The sequence below is a fragment of the Mauremys reevesii genome, linkage group 2, assembly GCF_016161935.1.
Source record: "Mauremys reevesii isolate NIE-2019 linkage group 2, ASM1616193v1, whole genome shotgun sequence".
Taxonomy (NCBI): Eukaryota; Metazoa; Chordata; order Testudines; family Geoemydidae; genus Mauremys; species Mauremys reevesii.
Window position 1 is genome coordinate 47,363,959 of NC_052624.1, and position 20,701 is coordinate 47,384,659.

A 20,701-nucleotide genomic window follows, 5' to 3' on the forward strand; every position below is an offset into this window, starting at 1 on the left:
TAATGTAGTAGTAATGATTATATTCTTATTTATATTTAAATTTGTAAACTGAATCTCTTTTCCTTCTAGCTGTTCATCTGCCAATACCACATCTGGCTGGCAGCAGATACAAAGGGGATCTTGGTGCTCATTCCTGGAAATCCAATGCTCAACATAATTGTCAGCACTTTTATATTTGTGTGTGTGGCACATGAAATTTCTCAGATCACTAACGATCTAGCACAGATGGTTGTTCCTAAAGATAATGCAACTCTGCTTAGAAGGCTGCTATGTATAGCTGGGTTTTTTTCTGGACTCCTCTTTTTGGCAGCAATTCAAGATCAATCAAGGCATTAACTTCAAGAAGTCCTTAAAACTTACTTCAGGCTTACTTTGTGTCTGCCTGAAGAAAAATATTTAACTGGAGATACAAAAAACTTGTACAGTGCTCAGCAGCAGGACATCTAAATGAAGTCTATGGAATGTGTATATAATGGAAATGTACATATTTTGTGTGGAAATATCCTTCTCACAGGAACCTGAGAAACAAGAATGCACTGTACAGAATTGCATGTGGAAAAACAAGTCTTTTTTTCTACTGGATATATATATTTCTGTTTACATATCTGTTTAAATGTAACATGAAGAAGAGAAATGGGTGGCTTGGCAGCATAATTTGGAAATTACTGAATTAACTTTACCTTGATACACCAACTCGTGGATATTTACTAGCATACTACAGTATACAAGAGACATGCTTTAATTGTTCTCCTCAAGAAACTTTTTGTAACAACAAAGCAGACCTGATGTATGATCTTTAGCTAATGGTCATTTTTTGCTAATTTTAAAATGAAGTTATCTTACTGGTAATCAGGGTCATTTTTCTAAACTAAGTGTTAACTCATTGTTTCGGGATCAGTGTTTTGGGTGTAGCTAGTATGTAGTATATGAAACCCTTTATGCATTGAACAAACCCCCTCAATTTAAAGTGATTCCATGTAACATTCTAGCCAGGTTTACACAGTACTTCATAGGTGTTTTGTATATTTTTTTTCCCCTGAAGGCAGTTTCAGGAAATATTTTTCAGTTCTGGAAATGTGGGATTTGTTAAGAATGTATAAGTAATTTTATTTTGAATTTTCTACAAGTATGTTTGGTTTTTCATCAGCATTTTCCAATTATTGCTCTTTCAAACTCTCTGTAGTTCACAATATTAATACAGCCCCACTGAAAAAACAATGATAAGCAATATTTCAGCTGAATGTTAAAAAGTTGGGGAAATTCCCACCCTTTTCCAGTCATACATCTACTGTATTCAGATCTTACAGAGAAGGGCATAGCAGGGGCACAACAACCTCAGAACCCCCAGATCGTGCGTGGAAAGCAAGCCTGCATGGGAAAGATTGGTTGACTAGCAGTCTGGCCAGCTGTGGACAATGGGTCCCTTTTTAAAATAACAATGAAATAAGGTTGAGGTTCATTGTTCAGAAAAGCCAATTCTTCCTTCCTATTTAGCAGTATCTTTCCTTTGTTGCTGTGATTCAAACTCAGAATCAAAGGCTTTTTCTTTATCATGTAACCTTCTTTAGCATACAGCATAGAACTGAAAGAAATAGCACTTCAAATTAGAACTGATAGGTTGTAATTTTAAATTCTGCAAATTCAATGGAAGTACGGTGATACTTTGTTCCGTTGAACCATAATAGTCTTCACAGGTTTTTGTGAGTTTGGGTTACGTAATGCTTGGAGGTTCATGTGCATCTTCATTCTGTCCTCCTTTTGGACAGAGAATGAATACGACATTGTTTTCTCAGCATATGTGCAATTATATGTAGTGATAAACTATATGAATCTTAATTTATACAGTAAGTGTTCTGATATTTATGTATTTTCTGATGTTATCTCAGTTGAACTGTGGAGTCCGAACTTGCAAAGCCACCTATGTCTGTAGGAAAACTTTCCTGACAGTGAAAGAATAGCTGCAAAATTTTGTTCCAGTAAAGAAAACAATTTCTGTAAGAATGATGGAGCCAGCAATGAGAGGAAGATAGCACGATAAAAGATAATACAAGTTTCAAGAATAAACTCTTAGTGCATTAATTCAACAACCTTGAGTATGTCAACTAGTTTTATTAACAAGCTTGAGGAAAGATACTCAACATTTTGTCAGTTATGTTTTCTTTTGGACATTATTTCCGGTGTTTGGAAAGTCATCCTTAGCCACTGATCAGTACAGCTGATTTATTGAAAGACATGGTATAGCTGAGCACTGTCAAGGTAGTTGCTATGGACAGGATGTACAACCTACATCTGTGCCATTGTTAGAAGTAAGAAAAAGTGAGTTTTGGGGGAATTTTTTGGTTTTCTTCTTCACAAACTAAGTATTGTAGATATCATTTTTATTTATCTGTTGTACAGATTTGGTTAAAGATTATTTTTAATGTTTGAAATAGTGCACTTGTTTGCTATTACTGTATGTGGGAGAAATATATTTTCTTTTAAGGTTATGTGAAAATATGAAGTAATTTAAACATTAAATAAATGTGCTGTGGATGCTTATTTTTGTACTGCAAGGAGCATCACTCATGGGCTCTTTGTTATATTTTTCTTATTGTTTAAACCTAGATCGGTGGTAACTTATTAGTATGCCTAGCCAAAGTCAGAGGTTCAGTTATAGGGCACCTCCAAATAATTCCCTACCCACTATTAATTCAGCTAATCCTTTTCTAAGGGAAAATGTTCACCCTCACAAACAGCAGAAGTAACAGGGCTGTGTATATGGTTACAAGGTCAGGTGGAGAGAGAAGGAATCCTCCGCAGCAAGCCAAAGTATGACAGTGTGGCTGCTCCATTGTCACTACTGTAGCCTCAGGGATTCAGCAACCCTCACGTGTGCCGAGGCCTAGGTAAGGTTGCCAACTTTCTAATCATAGAAAACCAAAACACCCTTGCCCTGCCCCGGCCCTTCTCTGAGGCCTCATTCCCCACTCACTCCATCCCCTGTCACTCTGCCACTTGCTCTCCCCCACCCTCACTCACTCATTTTCAGCAGGCTGGGGCAGGGGGTTGGGGTGCGGAGGGAGTGAGGGGGGCAGGAGGGGGCTCCAGCTGAAGCAGGGGGTTGGGGTGTGGGAGGTGGTACGGGCTCTGCACTGGGTGTGTGGGGTTCAAGGTGCAGGAGGGAGCTCTGAGCTGGAGCAGAGGGTTGGTGTGGGGGAGGGGGCTCAAGGCTGGGGCAGGGGGTTGGGATGCAGGAAGTGCGGAGGGGTGCAGGCTCTGGGTGGCGCTTACCTCAGGAGGCGACCGGCACAGGTATGGCCAGGGGGCTCTGCACAGCATGCGCTGCCCTCACCTGCAGGCACGCCCCCGCAGCTCCCTTTGGTCATGGTTCCTGGCCAACATGAGCTGTGGAGCTGGCGCTCGGGGAGGGGGCAGCACGCAGAGCCCTCGTGGCTGCCCCTACGCTTAGGAGCTGGTGGGACATGCCAGCCGCTTCTGGGAGCCATGCAGAGCCAGTTAGGGAGCCTGCCTGCGCTGCCAATAACACTTTTAACAGCCTAATCAGTGGTGCTGACGAGCTGCAAGGGTGCCCTTTCGACCAGGTGTTCCAATCAAAAACTGGACACCTGGCAACTTTAGGCCTAACTGATGAATTGGTGTAAATCCACTAGGCCCACCCCCCAAATCTCCTTCTATGGCTGTACAAAAGCAACTCCAGCAGAGCATGGATCCACAACACACAGGGGATGCAGGCCCCTTATCTCAGTTCCCAGCATTTCTCTTCCAAGTGTGTGGTAGTTTAGAAGCTAAAAACATGAAATGCAGAATGAAAGCATAAAAGAATATTCTTCATATCAGGATGGCAGAGCCAGGCAACTCCTTCTGAAACTAATTGTATTAGAATGGGAAGGTAACTATATCAGTTAATTGCAATATCGACCAGGGCATCTCTTCCACGCAAAGAAAAAAACCCAGCAGGATCAGCTCAGTTTCTTTGAACCTATGACATCAGGCATCATTACCTTCTTTGAGATCCATTGTTGGCCATAGCAATTACCATAGCACTGGAATCTATGTAGGCATCATGACTCAATAAAAACAGTAACCAAAATCCTGTAGGTAAATTAAGTATTTACCTGCTGTATTTATTGCAGAAACTGATGTTTCACATATCTAAAAAAGAAAGCCCTTAAAACCTTCTGTTCATTTAAGTTGCTGCACTTCAACCTTATTGTAATGATACAATCGAGTTTCAGTTCTTCCGTCTTGGATCTTAATCATATGGTCAAAATAGGACTGTGAATTTACATGCTAACACTTTTAACTATCCCCAATGTGGTGGTCAATTTATATAATATAATAATTTTTATTTAGCTACAGTTTTGTGAGTCCATATTTGTAATCCATCTGCAATGTGTAAATAATGAAATATTAGGTTCCTGTGAGATGGGATAAACTTGTCTAAAATGAATGATGCTTTTTACAAAAAGGACAGTGAAGAGGTGTGCTGATACCAAACCATTAACATCATCAGACCCTTTTCAGACTATATAAAGTTCATTTGTTATAGACTTGTTATTTATGATCTTAAACTGCCAACAGATATGTAAATCTTGGGAATTCACTTACATTTCCCAGTGCTATTATGTATAATCAGTGCTTTCTTGTTCCTATATCTAAATGTATTTCTTTATTTCAGTTGAACTGATAATATTCAACAAGCAATAGAAAAAAGAAACTTTCAGTATAGAAACAAAACAGACTAATTTCACAAGATCTATTAATATATTTCAATTTAGTTTCATACCAAATTGGAAATTAGAATGTTTGAGTCATTAAATCTGTGCCATGTAACAGTTGTCAACACTGTATGTATTGAAAATTTGTCATAGAAGCCCAAGTGCAGTTAGAAGTCCATTGAGTCCTCCATATTATTGGGAAAGGAGTACATTGTTCAGCCATCAACTCATTTAACTAATTCAACCCAATCAACTTACCAGAGTCCTGGGGCAATAGGGAAGTGGTGACTGGGACAGGCAGAGAATGCCACTGGCAGTCCTTAGTCACAACTCTACACCTAGGCCTTAGGGCAAAGTTTGTTCTCTGCAGAACAGCAGATACAGAGCTCGGAGCTCATATTCTCCTGAGGTTACAGAAGCAGGCCGTTTTAGGCACAGCGCTGTTCTCCCCAATCCAGGGAAAAGGGGACTGAAAAGGAACCTTAAACACAACCTACCCTTTCGATATCCATCTGGCTACTACTACTGCCTGGTCACCCAACTTAGCAGTCAAAATAAAATAAAGATTCACAGATTGCATGACCCAAATGTCAATGTCAGAACTCTTTTTGATAATGACCAAAGACCAGAACAAAGAATAGCCTCTATTGCCAAAACACTGAAGAGATATAATACATCATTCCCGCACTGAAATCAGACTTGCTGATGAATCCCACCCTGTGGGAGCAGGCTACACCTACTACTGGAATGACAAGGACAAGCCAAAACAGTCAAGAGTAGGTTTCACCATACGGTCTGACATTGCCCACAAGCTTGACTCGCTCTCCAAGGGAGTCAATGATTGACTGTAGTGGGCCGAGTGGCCTCCCTCTGAGCAGGAGAGCGAGGGACCATTACACTCCTCTTGGAGGGTGGAGCCTAGATCACCCCACCCCCCTTGCCAGAAGTACTGGGGTGTGGCTGGAAGTATAACAGGCAGGCCCTGCAGCACAGTTGAGGCAGAGCATGCAGAGGAGGAGGACGGTCCACCTGTTCTGCAGTGTCCCAGAGGGGAACCTACACCTGGCTGTTCCCGATCCCCAGATGCCGACGAGGACCGTCCTGGAGTGCCTGCTGCTGTGTACCCTAAGGAGCCGGAAGAAGCCTGGAGGCCACAGGTACCGAACTCTGGGGAGGCAGGAAGTGGCCCAGGGGCAGCCATGGAGCAGCTGGCTGCATAGCCAGGTGTGGTTCAGTCAGCGTGTTGTGGCTGGATCCCCGCCAACGCAGGGGCAGCCAATCCTGCCCCTCCCAGGGCCCTTTGCTGGGATGTGGTGGAGTAGGGTGGGCCCACATCCCCCTGCCACCCCACCCTGGGGTGGCTGACTCCCTACACTGTGCAGGGAAGCTCTAGCCCTGAAGGAGGAGTCTCCCTTACCAGCTCCTTTATAGACTGTTTGCTTTGCTGGCTGCCTGAGCTCCACCCAGGCTAAAACCAGCCCTGAGACTGTTTTGTTGCTGGCCGCCTGACCCTCCTCAAGCCCAGGCCCCCAGCTCAGTTATAGACTCTGTTTAAGGATTGACAGCTTGAGCCGCCCAAACCCAAGCTGAACCCTGACTGTGACTATTGGTCACCTAGCCCTATTATGGGCACTTGGCTGTCCTGCAGACTTTGGTCCTGGCCAGATAGGACCGGACTGAGTGGCCTCCCTCCCCACGGGAGAGCGAGGGACCATTACACCAACTTATACTGCTCCTCCTAAACTTGTCTAGAGACCAGTACGCCACCATTATCATTGTCTATGTGCTGACAGTGACTCGTACAGATGAGGTCAAGGAAGCTTTTTATGAAGACCTCAGCAAGGCCATTAAACAGGTGCCATACCAGGACAAACTTATTGTCCTTGGAGACTTTAATGCTCGTGTGAGAGCCGACTCTGACACATGGAGCAGGGTGCTAGGCTATCACAGCATTGGACAGTCAAACTCCAACAGCCAACTACTTCTTTCCCAGTGGGCCAAGTTCAATCTCACTATTACCAACATAGTCTTCCAACAGGCCAACAACAATAAGACAACACAGATGGTTTGAGGTGTTGGTCTTCTGACGTGCTCTCTTCTGCGGAGACCTCACATGCCACTTCTCAAAAGCGGATAGAGACTCGTAGCACAAATCTCTCTGTCTGGGTCTGTCCAGTGTAACGAGTTCTCAGATTTTAATGTTTGCATGCTTTGAGATTGGCCTTCACGGTGTCTTTATATCTGAGGATGGGTCAACACTGAGTGGGTTCCTGTGCTGAGTTGGCGGTAGAGCAGCACTTTCCATATACAGGAAATCTCCATGTGCACCATGTGTCTGCCCTAGCGAAGTTGAGCCCTGATGAGCATGCTCTTAATGCCAGGGATTTGGCACTTCAAAGACGTTAGTGTTGGAGATCCGGTCCTGTCAGTTAATGTTGCAAATAGATCTTAAGCAGTGAAAGTGGAAGCTCTGCAGCTGTTGGATGTGGCATCAGTACAGCATCCATGTCTCACAGCCATAGAGGAGTGAGGTGAGTACAACAGCACAGTAAAGTTTTATCTGGGTGCTGACGCAGACTCCAGGCTCGCTCTAGAGATATGCTGCATGCCCACCTGTCTTCCAGCATCAGATGAATGTATTAGATGCCTTACGTGCCTGGGAGAAGGCATCCTCCTAGGAGTTCTGTTTGTTGGACTTTCACACCCAGAGCATGCATGGACAGGCAGACCAGACTACAGGTGCTTCTGCTTAAAGAAGCTCTTGCTGCTAGACCATCTGATTCCAGAGGGTCATCAGATTCGAAGACCAAGAGGCTTATTTCAGCGCTGATGGCTTCCTCCAGCAAGGCTAAGTTGTCTAAGGGTTCCAAGTCATCAGGATCTTTGTTAATGGCTCCTGATGGTTCCTGATCTTTCAGTTCAAGCTGTCAAGACTTTGGGGCACAGTTGGTAGAAAAGGGCCAACTGCCTGTTAAGGAACCTAAAGCCATTTCAGTTCTGAAAGGAAGTGGCTGAAGGAGAAGACTGCAACTGTTAGCAGTGCCAGATCTCATACCTCAGACTTATCGGATCTATCCAATTCTGACATAGCCTCTACGGTTCTGACTTTGAAATCCAAATCAGTTGTGTTCCACTTCAAAGTCCAGAGTTGTGGAGCTGAGTATTTTTCTGGAACTCTCCAGGCCTGTGGTACTGGTTCTGTCCTCCTCTCCTATTCTGGGACCATCGTTGGATCTGAAAAGGATGCTAACAGAGGTGCCTGATGTGCACCTTCCTGCGTCTGACCATTCCTATGACCCGACTGATAGGAAGTTAGCAATGAAGAAGACTGTCTTCTTTAATTCTGCAATCTGCTGCTAAGATTCCCCTATGGTATCTCCAGGCAGATATTTCTCACCATTACTCTCTCTTCACTCTGTGGTTCTGTTGCTGTCTCCCTTGTGGTTCACGGCAGTTTCAAGATTGGATACTTCTTTAGAGGAAGAACTAAGAAACCTGATTCATCCAAGGTAATGCCGCTTTATCCTTTTGCTCCTCCTCCTGTGGTTATGTTTTTGGATTCCAGCTACTGGAAAGACTGGCAAAACTGGTCTTCAAGGCCCTGTTGGGTTCCACCACAGAAGTTTTTGGATCATCCTCCTTATTGGAGGAAACACCTCCTTTCAGTTCATAAGGATCTTGTGGTTCAACGTCCCTATATCCAGTTTCTCCACAACCATTTGCAGTTCAGACAATTGTGCCTGCTAAATGATTTCTGAAAAAGAGGATGAGGAGATAGATCCCCTTTTTGAGCAGGAACAAATGGATACTGACTTTGATCTTGATTTGTCACCTAATGAGCATGTGAATGTAGCTTCTGCTTCCTCTCCTGCTGGGGTTGCTTTGTAATTCCATTGTGATGCTTTATGGAATATGGGTGACCATTTATAATATTATCAATGCCAATATTACAAATTGGCAATGAATCTTATACCAGATATGCCATGTAAGGTATCAGTGGAAAGGGTATGATTTGCTAAATATGCTAAGCTTGTTTATATTTATGTATCATTTTTGTATTGTGAGTTATAAATATGTGTGGTATATTAATATCTCAAACTTGTGCTATGTATCTGGGTGACACCCCCAGACAGATTGGCATCAGCACTATCCAGTCTGCTTGGTGGCCCATCAAAGGTAATCAGCTGTACAATTAACCTATTGAAAGAAGCCAGGAGCTATGCCTATGAATCTCCAGGACATGTAGGGATATGCCTATGGACCGGGGACTCTAAGTACTTTCCATGCCCATGTGCTGTGAGCTTTTGTTTGGGACAAAAGATGTAAAAGCCACATGGAAAAAGATATAAAAAGGCAGTTGCATCACCTCCATTTTGTCTTCAATCCTGCTTCTCATCTCTGGAGGAACTTCTCTATAAACCTGAAACTTTGAACAAAGGACTGATAGACCCATCCAAGCTTTCCAGAGGGACTTTAGAAGCCAGCAAACTCACCAATGCAGCTAAGAATCTGATATGTATGTATCCAATTGCTTTGACCATATAACAACTCTTTCTTTTCTTTTATAATAAAACCTTAGTTTTACAAACTAAAGGATTCGCTGGCAGTGTGGGTATTTTGGCTAATATCCAAACTAGTATTGATCTGGTAATGTGGCTGTCCCTTTGGAGATCAGAAGAACATTTTGTATAGTGAATAGAGTAATAAGTAACTTCTCACTTTACTGGCCTATTTGATTGGGAGCCAGAGACTGGAATGCAATAAAGGGGACTGTGAATAATTACTTTTTTTCCCCTTTGATAACCCTTGTGGGCAATCAGCAGCACAGTTTATGACTGGTTAGTGAACCTAACTACTGTGTTAACCACCAGTTTTGGGGGAATCTGCTCTCCTTTTTGCAGCCTGCCCTGACATTTCAGGGTGGGCTAAACCGGGCACCTGGGATCAAATCCGTGATCATGCAGACTGCACGGAAGCCACATTGAACTTATCTAAGTTAGCTGTGAAGGGAAGCCTCCCATCCAGTATTTGACATTATTGGGGCTACCTCCACAAATAAGATGTTGCTCCCTATCCTAGGCATATTTTGCAGCATGTTGAGACTGTTTGATGAAATTCTGCTTCCTGTCATCTTATTTCCAAGAAAGCAAACTGCATCAGATTCCCCATGAGGGATTTTATTTCTTTTTGACACATCCTCTGCCAAATTTGTTGATTGTGGCTACTGCCAGTAACAGGTTTAGGTCTGGCCAACCTCACTCCACTCCTGCTGAGAGAGAGGGATGGAAAATTGATACACTTGGGAGAAAAGTTCTTACCTTCTTCTCTGGGAATTAGAGTGGCTAATTACTAGGCAATAAAGGTCCATTTACCAATTCCACCTGTGGCAAAGGTTTGATTTCTTTGTCCAAGATTTGCCAGATGATAAAAGAAGGCTGGTTAATGCTATTTTGACAGAAGAACCAAGTGTTGCAAAGCATGTCCTCAGCATTGTTTGATGCTTCAGACTCTTCCCCCAGAGCACTGGTATTTTCAGTTACCTTGAGGAAGCATGCTTGGCTGCTTTTCTCTTCTCTGGCTGTCGACACTAGAATCAAGGTGGAAGATCTCCCCATAGAAGGGAAAGTCTTTTCAACAATAGGACTGATACATTGTGGAAAAATTAAAGGAAACAAGATCCATTGCTCCTTCTCTTTATCGTTATCCCTGGATCAGAAATAAATCTTCTACTCCTTTTTGATATCGGAGGCAATATTACCCTCAGTCATCTGCTTATTTTTTCCTCAAATCAGAGACATCAGCAACTGCAACAGCAACCTCCATCTTCATTCCAGACCCAGCATAAAAAGAGGTCTTTCAGATCCAGGTATAAGTTGAACAGATCTGCTCCCCTTCTTCATCTTCCTTGAGCACCAGGCCTCAAATTTGATGTGAGGATCGAGAGTTGTGGCTCAATCAGCAAGAATTCATCCATCCTTTTATTTGGGGACAGGCAATTCATCAATAGATGGAGGCTGATTACATTGGACTTACGGGTACTAGAAATAGTGAGAGGCTATACTATTCAGTTCAATTCCCCTCCTCTTTTCAGGGAACCTTCTCCATGAGGTTATTCTACATACAGAAGAACACAAGCTGCTCCAGATAGGAGCTGTCAAGGAGGTACCAAAACTTCTGTGGGGTCAGGTGTTCTATTCAAGATACTTCCTGGTACAGGATCTAAGATGTTTTAGATTTAAGAAAACTGAACAGATACAAAACCAGAACGTCCGAACATATATTAACTCTGGTTTCTGTAACTCCCTTGCTTACAGTTATGGATTAGTTCTCCACTCTCTATTTAAAGGATACTTATTTTCATATCTCTGTCCAACACAGTCATAGAAAATATCTGCATTTAATGGTGGAGGGATGCCATTTCCAGTACAAGGTGCTCCCATTTGGGCTGTCCACAGCACTAAGAGTCTTTTCAAAGTGCCTTTCTGTGATAACAGCACATCTAAGAAAACAGGGTATTTTTGCTTACCCATATTTGGACAATTGGTTACTAAAAGCTGCTGAACTCAAGGATCTGTTACTTCAGAGCATGTTTACAATCTCCCTCTTTTTGGATCTGGGTCTGCTTCTCAATGTAAAAAAAAAAATGAAATAAACTCAAAAAAATTGTACAGGTTCTATATTGGACTCAGTAGCGTGGAAAGCTTTTCTTCCAGAGAACAGGTTTCTAAAAATTGAGCAAGTGGTTTTGCTAATTCAAACCTGCCAATTTTAGAAAATGAACGTCTTCCTGGGTTTCATGGGTTTGATGGCAGCTATCACTTACATAACTCCTCCCTTTGCTTGTCTCAGAATGAGAGTGATGCAGCATTGGATGTCTCGAGTCTAAACACCCAATCAGGATAGTCTTCAAACATTTGTCACCACGCCACAAGATGTTCTAAATTCACTACAGCAGTGGACAAACAGATTAAATGTTCTCAGAGGTATCCTCTTCAATCCCCCCTTGCCATTGCTCACAATAATGTCAGGTGCAGCCAATAGTGAAAGGGGGGCCCATTTAAGGTGGTTTACACTCTGGGGTCACTGGGCTTTTCAAGAAAAGAGCTTGCATGTAAATGTTTGGAATTAAGCCATTCATTTGGCTCTCAGATCTTTACTTCCTCATACAAAAGGGAAGGTTGTTCAGGTAGCAATGGACAATACAACAACTATGTATTATGTGAACAAACATGGGGGTCCTTGTTCTTTCCATGTATGTGCCAAAACTGTCAGATTATGGAACTGGTGCATTCTTCATGAGATCTATTCAGTGGCCCAGCATTTGGCAGGGGGGTGCCATCCAGAGCTCACCAGTTTGAGTTCTCAGGCCTTGTTACAACTTTCCCACAAAGCGGCAGATGCCATTAATACACTGGGTTTTGGACCTGTCACACCAGCTCAGCAGGCTATTTACAATTTGTACTTATAGACTAAAGAAATATAGATGCTCAGAATCAAAAGGCTGTCTGATGATGATAGCTTTAAAGCATGTATAGTTTTGTACCTCAAGTTCAAAGTGTCCTATTAAAGTTGAAACGCTAGCCTTAACTTGTGTAACAGGAAAACAAAAATACAGATCCTGGAAAAACAAAGCACAAATATGAGTTAAAAGCAGAGTATTAGCCCCAGCGTCATGATCCTGCCAATTCAATGGGGATCCATTATGTTGACCCCTTTGCCAGATGATGGCAGGAGTTTTGAAGGTTTGTGTCAACCATATTTGAACGGAGATTATAGAAATGTCATAGGAGATTAGAAAGATATTCTCGTAAATATATATTTATATGCACGGAGACATAAATTTAGATCCTTTTAACAAACCCACAGATTTTTAAAAGTACCTTGTTGCATGGATGAATGCCTCTAAGTCATTACATTTTACCAGGTAAAGCAAATTAATATTAGAGAGAAATACTAAGTACCAGAAATATTATTTGAGAGACTGAGTTACTCTGAGTTGTATTGTGTATTGGTATTCTGTCAATTTTAAGATATCTTTTTTTAAATTATTTTTAAAAGACAGCACACTGAAAATATAAAACAGCTATTTATGCCTTAAACTACAGTTACATTAGAAAATATATCACCAAAAAGATTAATTTTTTGTTAAACATACATACATACAAGAGAAAAATACTTAAATTTTGGCACAACATGAACTAAATATGGTTTGTTTAAAGAAATGGATTTCTGCATGCTGTGATCTATTATCTATGTTCTAAAATGCATGGATTAGTGGATGGCCAGATTATTGAATACTTTGTCCTGCAAAGCCTGTGTACTGATGAAGTATTGTAGAGTAGTGGAAACCAATTTTTCAATGTTTTTAGCCCCTTTAAAACAGATATCTAGGTTTTTATAATTGTGCTTTTCACTAGAATATCTAAGTGTCTAAATAATAAAAATGCTATTTTAGATTTAATAAAGCCTCAATATATCCCACAAACTTCAGTCTTGCTCCAGTATGAAAGTGAGAAGGAATAACTCATCACATGTGGGAGGTGCTTTAGAAATGTCAGAAATGATTATATTTCAGATTCGCAAAGATGTGATGCTGGTAAGGCAAGTGTGCCATCCTACCAAAAAAATGTCAGCACATCTTCCCCAAATGGTAATGCTAAGGACTTTCTTGCTTAGCAGAGATCCATTGATTTTTTTGAGCTAATTTTTCCACTATTTCCTAGATCAATTCTTTCTAAATCAAACATTTTTAAAAAAAAATCTATAGAAATTACTCTAAAAATATTGGAATCTGGCTGTTACTTTGAAATAACTCACTTTTTTTCTTTAGAATTCTCAGTTGATCATAAAGACAGCGAGAAAAAAGTTTATTTATTATGTTTATTTTAAAGATCATTTTCTTAATGTAACAAATATAAAAAGTTATTGGTGTTTTACAAATTGTCAAAAATGTCCAAAGTACAAAAAAGATACAATACACTAGTTAAATGGAAATGATTGTACAATCTGGCACTGAAGTACTTAATACTGTGGGCATGCACACTGTACACCAGAAAAGCGCATGCATTATTTGCACAAATAAGGAAATAAGACATGATTACTGCATTATCTGATTACAAATTCATTGCTTCTGTCAATTTTCTTTCTTCAGGGATACCATTTACCTGTAAATAAATAAGAATGTATACAATCCATTAATGGTTACAGCTCCTCTTAGAATACAGAACTATATTGTCACCATTATAAATAGGAATTATGTATCCTTTCCCTAAGCCTCAAGAACTCAAAGTATGCATTAGAACTGTCAGCAACTCAAGCCCATGGCCACTCAACTGTCCATGTTTGATGTAAAGTATGACAACTTCAGACTTTTTTTTTTCTTCAGATTTTTCCAAACCTTAATCCAAATCCATACATGTCTCTCTGTTTAGAATTCCGGTATTTAGACAGGCCTGTCTAAACTTTTAGCTTGTTTGGACTAAGCAAGTATGGTAGATGTGAATAACAACTCTTTTTTGATGTAAGGATGATCACACTATCTGAAATCCACAGAGAGTAATTTAATCCACTCACTTTGAAGATACTTTCCATCTCCTAGACCAAAGAATTTTTTAGTAGAGGGGCAGCATTGTCTCCTGCACATATAAACAAACTTGTTTTGTCTGAGCAATTGGCTGAACAAGAAGTAGGACCGAGTAGACTTGTAGGCTCTAAAGTTTGACATTATTTGTATTTTTGAATGCAGTTATTTTTTGTGCATAATTCTACATTTGTAAGTTCAACTTTCATGATAAAGAAATTGTACTACAGTACTTGTATTAAGTGAATTTTAAAATACTATTTTATTTTTACAATTCAAGTATTTATAGTAAAAAATAAAGTGAGCACTGTACACTTTGTATTCTGTGTTGAAATTGAAATCAATATATTTTAAAACGTAGAAAACATCCAAAAATATTTAAATGGTATTCTATTATTGTTTAACAGTGTGCTTAATCACAATTAATTTTTTTAATCGCTTGACAGCCCTAGTTTTCTCTCCTCAATTGTTTTTATCTTGGCACAATCCCACCTTCTGTTGAAAGTACATCAGTGTCAGCAAAAATTAGTCTAGTTGTCATACTTTTAGAAGTCCTCATGAGCTAACACATACAGTGGAAAAAAATTTTAGTGGGTATTCAAATAGTTGGTGAAAAAGGACAGTTCTTCGAGTGATTGCTCAGGTGTATTCCACAGTAGGTGTGCATGCTCACCATGTGCACCAGTGCCAGAAGTTTTTCCCTTAGCAGTACCCGTAGTGGGGGAGCACCACTGCAACCCCTAGAATGGTGCCTTTATATCATGCTATAAGGAGAGCTGCGCACTCCCCCCACCCTCAGTTCCTTCTTGCCGCCAGTGAAGGTAGTTGGAACTTCGTGCTCCAGCTCTGCTGTAGCGCTTCTAGCCTTAGTAGTACAACTCTTCTCATAGATTGTTATTCTAGTTAGTTGCCTGGCTCGGGGCATGCCCTGTGGCCCAGGCTTCAAGTTGTGCAACTCCTGTCACAGTTCTATGCCCAGGAGCAACCCACACTCTCAGTGTCTTCGCTGTCTTGGTGAGACTCACGTGAGTGAGCGTTGTAAAATTTGCAGATCGTTCAAACCTCGAACGAAGCGTGAAAGAGAGATACGACTCCGGGCCCTGCTAATGGAGTCGGCATTGGTCCCGGCACGCTGACCTGACTCGTCACCGGGCACCGCGTCATTGGTACGGTACAAGGCTTCATCCACCAGTCGGCATCGCTCCCCCACCAAGAAGCAAGGGAAGACTCAGTGGCACCGAGAGAAGGACAGGGGTGAGGCTGGACCCGTGCTGGGCAGTTCACAATCCCCCTCAGGAACCAGACCTCTGATTTGCGTTGAGCGGAGTAGTCCGGTCCCGTCTGCACGTGCCTCTCCTGCAGTAAGAATGCCGTCGACGCCGGAGGCAGCACAGGCAGCGCATGACATCCTCGCCCTTCCAGTGCTTGGCGCGCCGCCTGAGACGGACCCCCTATCCCGAGGGAGGCCACCGCTGGGAGCTCACCAACCCTCCCTGGTCCAACATAGCCCTGCTCTGAGGATGAGGTACCTATCCGTTCCGAGGGGCCAACCCGGAGCCCGCACCAGACTTCCACTCCATTGGCCGATTCGCCTGAGAGGGAGTCTCGAGGTTCCTTCGCTACCCACAGAGGTTGCAGGCACCGAGACAAGAGACGTTGACGCTCCTCTTCCCATCAAAGCTATAGGAGCAGGTCCCGATGCCATCGGCACCGACGCTCAGACTCGAGTATTCGCTCCGATAGACATCATGCTCGGAAGGCTTCTCAACCATCATCGGCACCCAGGCGTCGTAGTCATGATCACCGGGAGGAATCTAGAAGTGGCACCTCCAGCTGGTACACTTCTTTGTCGTTGAGGTCTAAATCTCAAGGTCGGCACTGACACGGCCGTGGACGCTCCCGACGCTCGTATGGCACTGTGCATTCCTTAGCAGCTTTGGCACCCAGCTGCCTATCCCCAGGCCGTGCCGCCCCCCATGATCAAGCGGCTCCACTCGGTCCCCAAGCAGGTCAGTGGTAAGGTGTGCCTTGGCAAGGGCAGTGGTGTCGGTGGGCACCGTGGCCCCAAGTACCTGCACCGGTGAGACCCCATTCAGTGACTGGAGCATCACAGGTACACTCTACGTCCCCGCCTCGGCACCGGGAAAAGTCAACTGGTATCAAACCAGTGGCACCGCACCCAGACTCGGACCTGGGGGTTGAACCACTGGTACCGCCCGACATCCTGGGGGCAGAGCCGGTCCCATCACCGGCACTGGAGGAATCCATAGCGGTGCCACCACCCGCCCTGCAGGAAGATTTCAAGGCTCACCAAGAGCTCCTTAGGCGGGTGGCTTCGAACCTCCAGCTTCAGGCTGAGGAGATGGAGGAACCGTCGGACACCTTGTTCAATGTGTTGTCCTTCTCAGCACCAGGACATGTGGTCTTGCCTCTCCACCAGGGGGTGGCCAACATATCAACTTTGCTTTGGCGAACCCCGGCCTCCTTGACACCCATTTCTAAAAAGGCAGAGAAAAAGTACTTTGTGCCAGCAAAGGGGCATGAATACTTGTACTCTCACCCGGCACCCAACTCTCTGGTGGTGGAGTCCATAAACCACCGGAGAGGCATGGTCAACCTGCTCCCACCCCCAAGGATACAGACGCTAGGAGACTGGATACCTTCGGCAGGAAGGTTTATTCATCAGCCAGCTTCCAGCTCAGGGTGGCAAATCACCAAGCCCTGCTGAGCTGGTATGATTTTAATTTGTGGGGCTTCCTGCCGAAGTTTGAACCCCTTCTCCAGGAAAGGGACAAGAGGGAGTTCAGAGCTTTGGTCGATGAAGGAGTGGCAGTGGCGAAAGCAGCTCTTCAAGTGGCTTCGGACGCGGCAGATACAGCAGCCCGTTCGATGGCCTCAGCCATCTCCATGCATAGGGCCTCATGGCTCTCGCTGTCGGGGCTGCCCGTGGAGTCCCAGTCCCTCATGCAGGACCTGCCCTTCAACGGGAAGGCCCTGTTTGTGGATCAGACAGATGTCAGTCTTTATGGGATGAAAGACTCCTGCACCACCCTGCAACCTCTGGACCTATATGTCCCGCCAGCAAGGACAAACCCAGGCCACAAGCCTCGGCCCCTTCAGCTAGAGGCAGATATAAGCCTCTGCCTCAGAGGCCAAGGGAGCAGAGACGCCGGTCCCAGCACCAGTCCCGCTCAGCCCCATGACCTGGCCCCTCAAAGGGCAAGAGGCAGGGGAAGAGGCACTTTTGACTCTTTGCGGGGGGTCACTAGGCCTGTTGCCAGGGAAGCCCCCCAGTTAATAATGTTTGTAGTTGGCAACCGCTTATCTGCCTCCAAGTGCAATGGTCCACTATAACATCAGAGCAGTGGGTTCTCAGCACCATTTCCAAGGGCTACGTGTCGCAGTTCGCTTCACCCCCTCTCCACCACCCTTCACCCCCAGGGATCCAGAGCACACCCTCCTTCTAAACCAGGAGGTGATGTGTCTCCTCACACTGGGCGCAGAGGAGAAGGTACCTTGGGAATTCCAGGGCAAAGGGTTTTACTCCCAGTATTTCCTGATTCCAAAGGCAAAAGGCGGCCTCAGGCCCATCCTCACCCTGCGGAACCTCAACAATTTATGGTCCGTTACAAGTTCCGTATGGTTTCCCCGGCCTCTATTATTCCATCCCTAGACCTAGGAGATTGGTTCGCAGCCCTGGACCTCCAGGATGCGTATTTCCACATCCATATTTTCGAGGGTCACAGGCGCTTCCTCCACTTCCGGGTAGGGGAGGACCCACTACCACTTTACGGTCCTTCCCTTTGGCCTCTCCATGGCCTCCAGGGTTTTTACCAAATGCATGGTGGTAGTGGCAGCCTATCTCAGGAGGAACGGGCTGCAAATTTTCCCATACCTGGATGACTGGCTGCTCAAGGGCAAGTCCCGGTCCCAGGTGCAGGCCCAGATGAAATTTCTGCTGGCCACTTGCGAGAGTTTAGGCCTACTGGTGAACGAGGACAAGTCCACGTTAGTGCCAGTTCAGCGCATACACTTCATAGGGGTGCTGTTAGACTCAGTGGTGGCCACAGCCTCTCTCCCCTGGGACAGGTTCAAGACACTCAAAAGTCTCATAGCTTCAGTCACGGCCTTCCCCATGATGATGGCAAGGGTATGCCTTCAAATATTGGGCCATATGGCAGCATGCACCTCTGGGGTCCGACATGCCGGACTCAGAATGAGGCCCCTCCAACTCTGGCTGGCCTCCCAATATTCCCAGGCCAAAGACGACCTGGACAAGGTGGTCACGTTACCTCCCACCATAGTAGTCGCCCTGCAATGGTGGTCCCTCCTGAGCAACATGTTACAAGGGATTCCCTTCCGAAAGACCCCTACCTCGCTAGATCTGGTAACAGATGCCTGGGGGCTGGGGTGGGGAGCCCATACAGGGAGCTTCCAAACCCAGGGCAGATGGTCAACCTCAGAATTGTCCCTGCACATAAACATGCATGCATAGCATTCAACCCGCACCTACAGGGAAAGACGGTCGGAGTCCTCACGGACAATACAGCTGTGATGTATTACATCAACAGGCAAGGGGGCACGCGTTCCTCGGCCTTGTGCCAGGATGCCCTGGACCTATGGGAATGCTACATAGCCAACGATATCTCTCTGAGGGCTTTTCACCTGCCTGACACTCGCAATACGTGAGCCGATCACCTCAGCAGGGTTTTCTCCCACCAGTTCCTGTTAGTTACCTGTTCCATAACTGGCGTTCTTCGAGATGTGTTGCTCAGGTGTATTCCACATCCTGCCCTCCTTCCTCTCTGTTGGAGTTGTCTGGCAAGCAGGAACTGAGGGTGGGGGGAGTGCCCAGCTCCCCTTATAGTGCGATATAGAGGCGCTTCTCTAGGGGTCGCAGGGGTGCTCCCCCACTATGGGTACCGCTAAGGGAAAATCTTCCGGCACCGGTGCACGTGGCAAGCACGCATACCTACTGTGGAATACACCTGAGCAACACATCGCGAAGAACGCCAGTTACGGAACAGCTAACTGTCCTTTACTAGTCATATTCTCTCCTCCCTCTCATTAAATACTAATTAGTGCTCCAGTGAGCCTTTCAAAATCAAGGGCTCAGTTATTTATATTTTGTTGAACAGTTGAAATATTTTCGATAGAAATTAAATTTCTTAACTCTTAAAGCAAAAGGGAAAACTATTTCTGTAACTTTCCTGGCCTGTAAATGTTTTGTATGTGTAAAAATTCCATTTGAAAATAGTGGAATATAGTTACACTAATTTGATAATGATGCTGGGTAAAAATTTCAAGTTCCTAAGTCCTACTGAAAGTCAACAACATACTAAAAATCCATCCTTCTGCTAATGCAGGTGATCGATTTCCAGTTAGAAAATATCGTGCAACTGCCATGTGCCATAATGTCAGGGAAGTACTTGCATTACATCATGGGGTGCAACTTTTCCCTGTACAACCAGACCATAGAAGGAGGTTCAACTGTCATCCAATAAAATGAATGGAAATGGAAGGAAAGGGACTGACCAATGCAAGAGAGGGGGTTGTTTTTTCCACTATTGTGAGCTTGGCCCAAACGGTGCTTGAACTGGAGATGAAAGAAGTGATGTATGCTCCAACTCACCCACATGCATGGAAAAGTGATGGTATAACTAACCAACCATGCCCCATGCTGAGTGCTGCCTGTCCCAGCCTATAGAGGAAAGTAACCACAGTTGCGGAGGTGTACTTATCTTATAGGTAGCATTGTGCCGGGTGTAATATATAGCAATTAATGTACACACCACAGACAAGGATTTGATTCTACTCACTGCTCTGCAAATTCTTTGTGGCCTTACTAATCGCAAACCTTCTCACCCCATGTTCATAAAACAAAAGTATTTTGGAAAAAGTATTCACAAGTAATGCAAAATACACCAATAATTATGTATTAGTTGTATTGTGGTGGTACCCAGAAGCCCGTTGGATTGTGGCACTAGGTGCTGGACAAACACAGATGGATAGGGTCCCCGTCAAGGTTCCCTTTAAGCTGCGCATCTGTGGAGCAACCTGGTACCTACCATGCATCTCACATGGCTGGGAGAGCAGCTGGAACTCAGGACCTCAACCTGGCAGAACCCATAGCAGCTTCTTGTGGTGCCAGGGGCCAGCAGGGAGGAGGAATAGGAAGAGGAGCAGTGGTGAGCAGGGTCTCTGACAGGAGCATGGCTGGCACCTGGGTCCCACTCTGCCCTCTAGCTGAAACTCTCAGCAGCTCCTCTCAAGGCTGCAGGAAGCCATGAGCTGGCAGGGAGGGATAAGGAGGCGGGGGATTAGGGAGTGTGGCATAGCCCAGGGGTGCTGCTTAGGTAGGGTGTGGAAGGGAGGATGGGAAGCCTGTTCACGGCCCTGTCTT

The 20,701-nt window shown here is 44.5% G+C and overlaps 2 protein-coding genes across 28 annotated transcripts in view; one reads left to right on the forward strand and one right to left on the reverse strand.

The window, feature by feature from the left end:
* CASD1 (CAS1 domain containing 1) overlaps positions 1-2,552 on the forward strand; it is a 62,448-nt gene extending 59,896 nt beyond the window's left edge. For 3 of the 7 annotated variants that reach the window (XM_039525537.1, XM_039525539.1, XM_039525538.1), the window contains one exon: positions 70-2,552. In XM_039525537.1, coding sequence (XP_039381471.1) covers positions 70-336 — 267 coding nt within the window. In that variant the 3' untranslated portion in view covers positions 337-2,552. The remainder of the gene's footprint in view (positions 1-69) is intronic. The other 4 variants (XM_039525540.1, XM_039525541.1, XR_005594283.1 and 1 more) reach the window with 3 other exon arrangements.
* The window catches only part of SGCE (sarcoglycan epsilon), a 113,248-nt gene that overhangs the window by 13,713 nt on the left and 78,834 nt on the right, over positions 1-20,701 (reverse strand). For 18 of the 21 annotated variants that reach the window (XM_039525556.1, XM_039525563.1, XM_039525553.1 and 15 more), the window contains one exon: positions 13,587-13,882. The exons of 1 other annotated variant lie outside the window; for it this stretch is intronic. In XM_039525556.1, coding sequence (XP_039381490.1) covers positions 13,832-13,882 — 51 coding nt within the window. In that variant the 3' untranslated portion in view covers positions 13,587-13,831. Of the gene's footprint in view, positions 1-13,586; positions 13,883-14,663; positions 16,797-18,193; positions 18,284-20,701 lie in introns of those variants that run through there. 2 more of the 21 variants (XM_039525543.1, XM_039525544.1) reach the window with 2 other exon arrangements.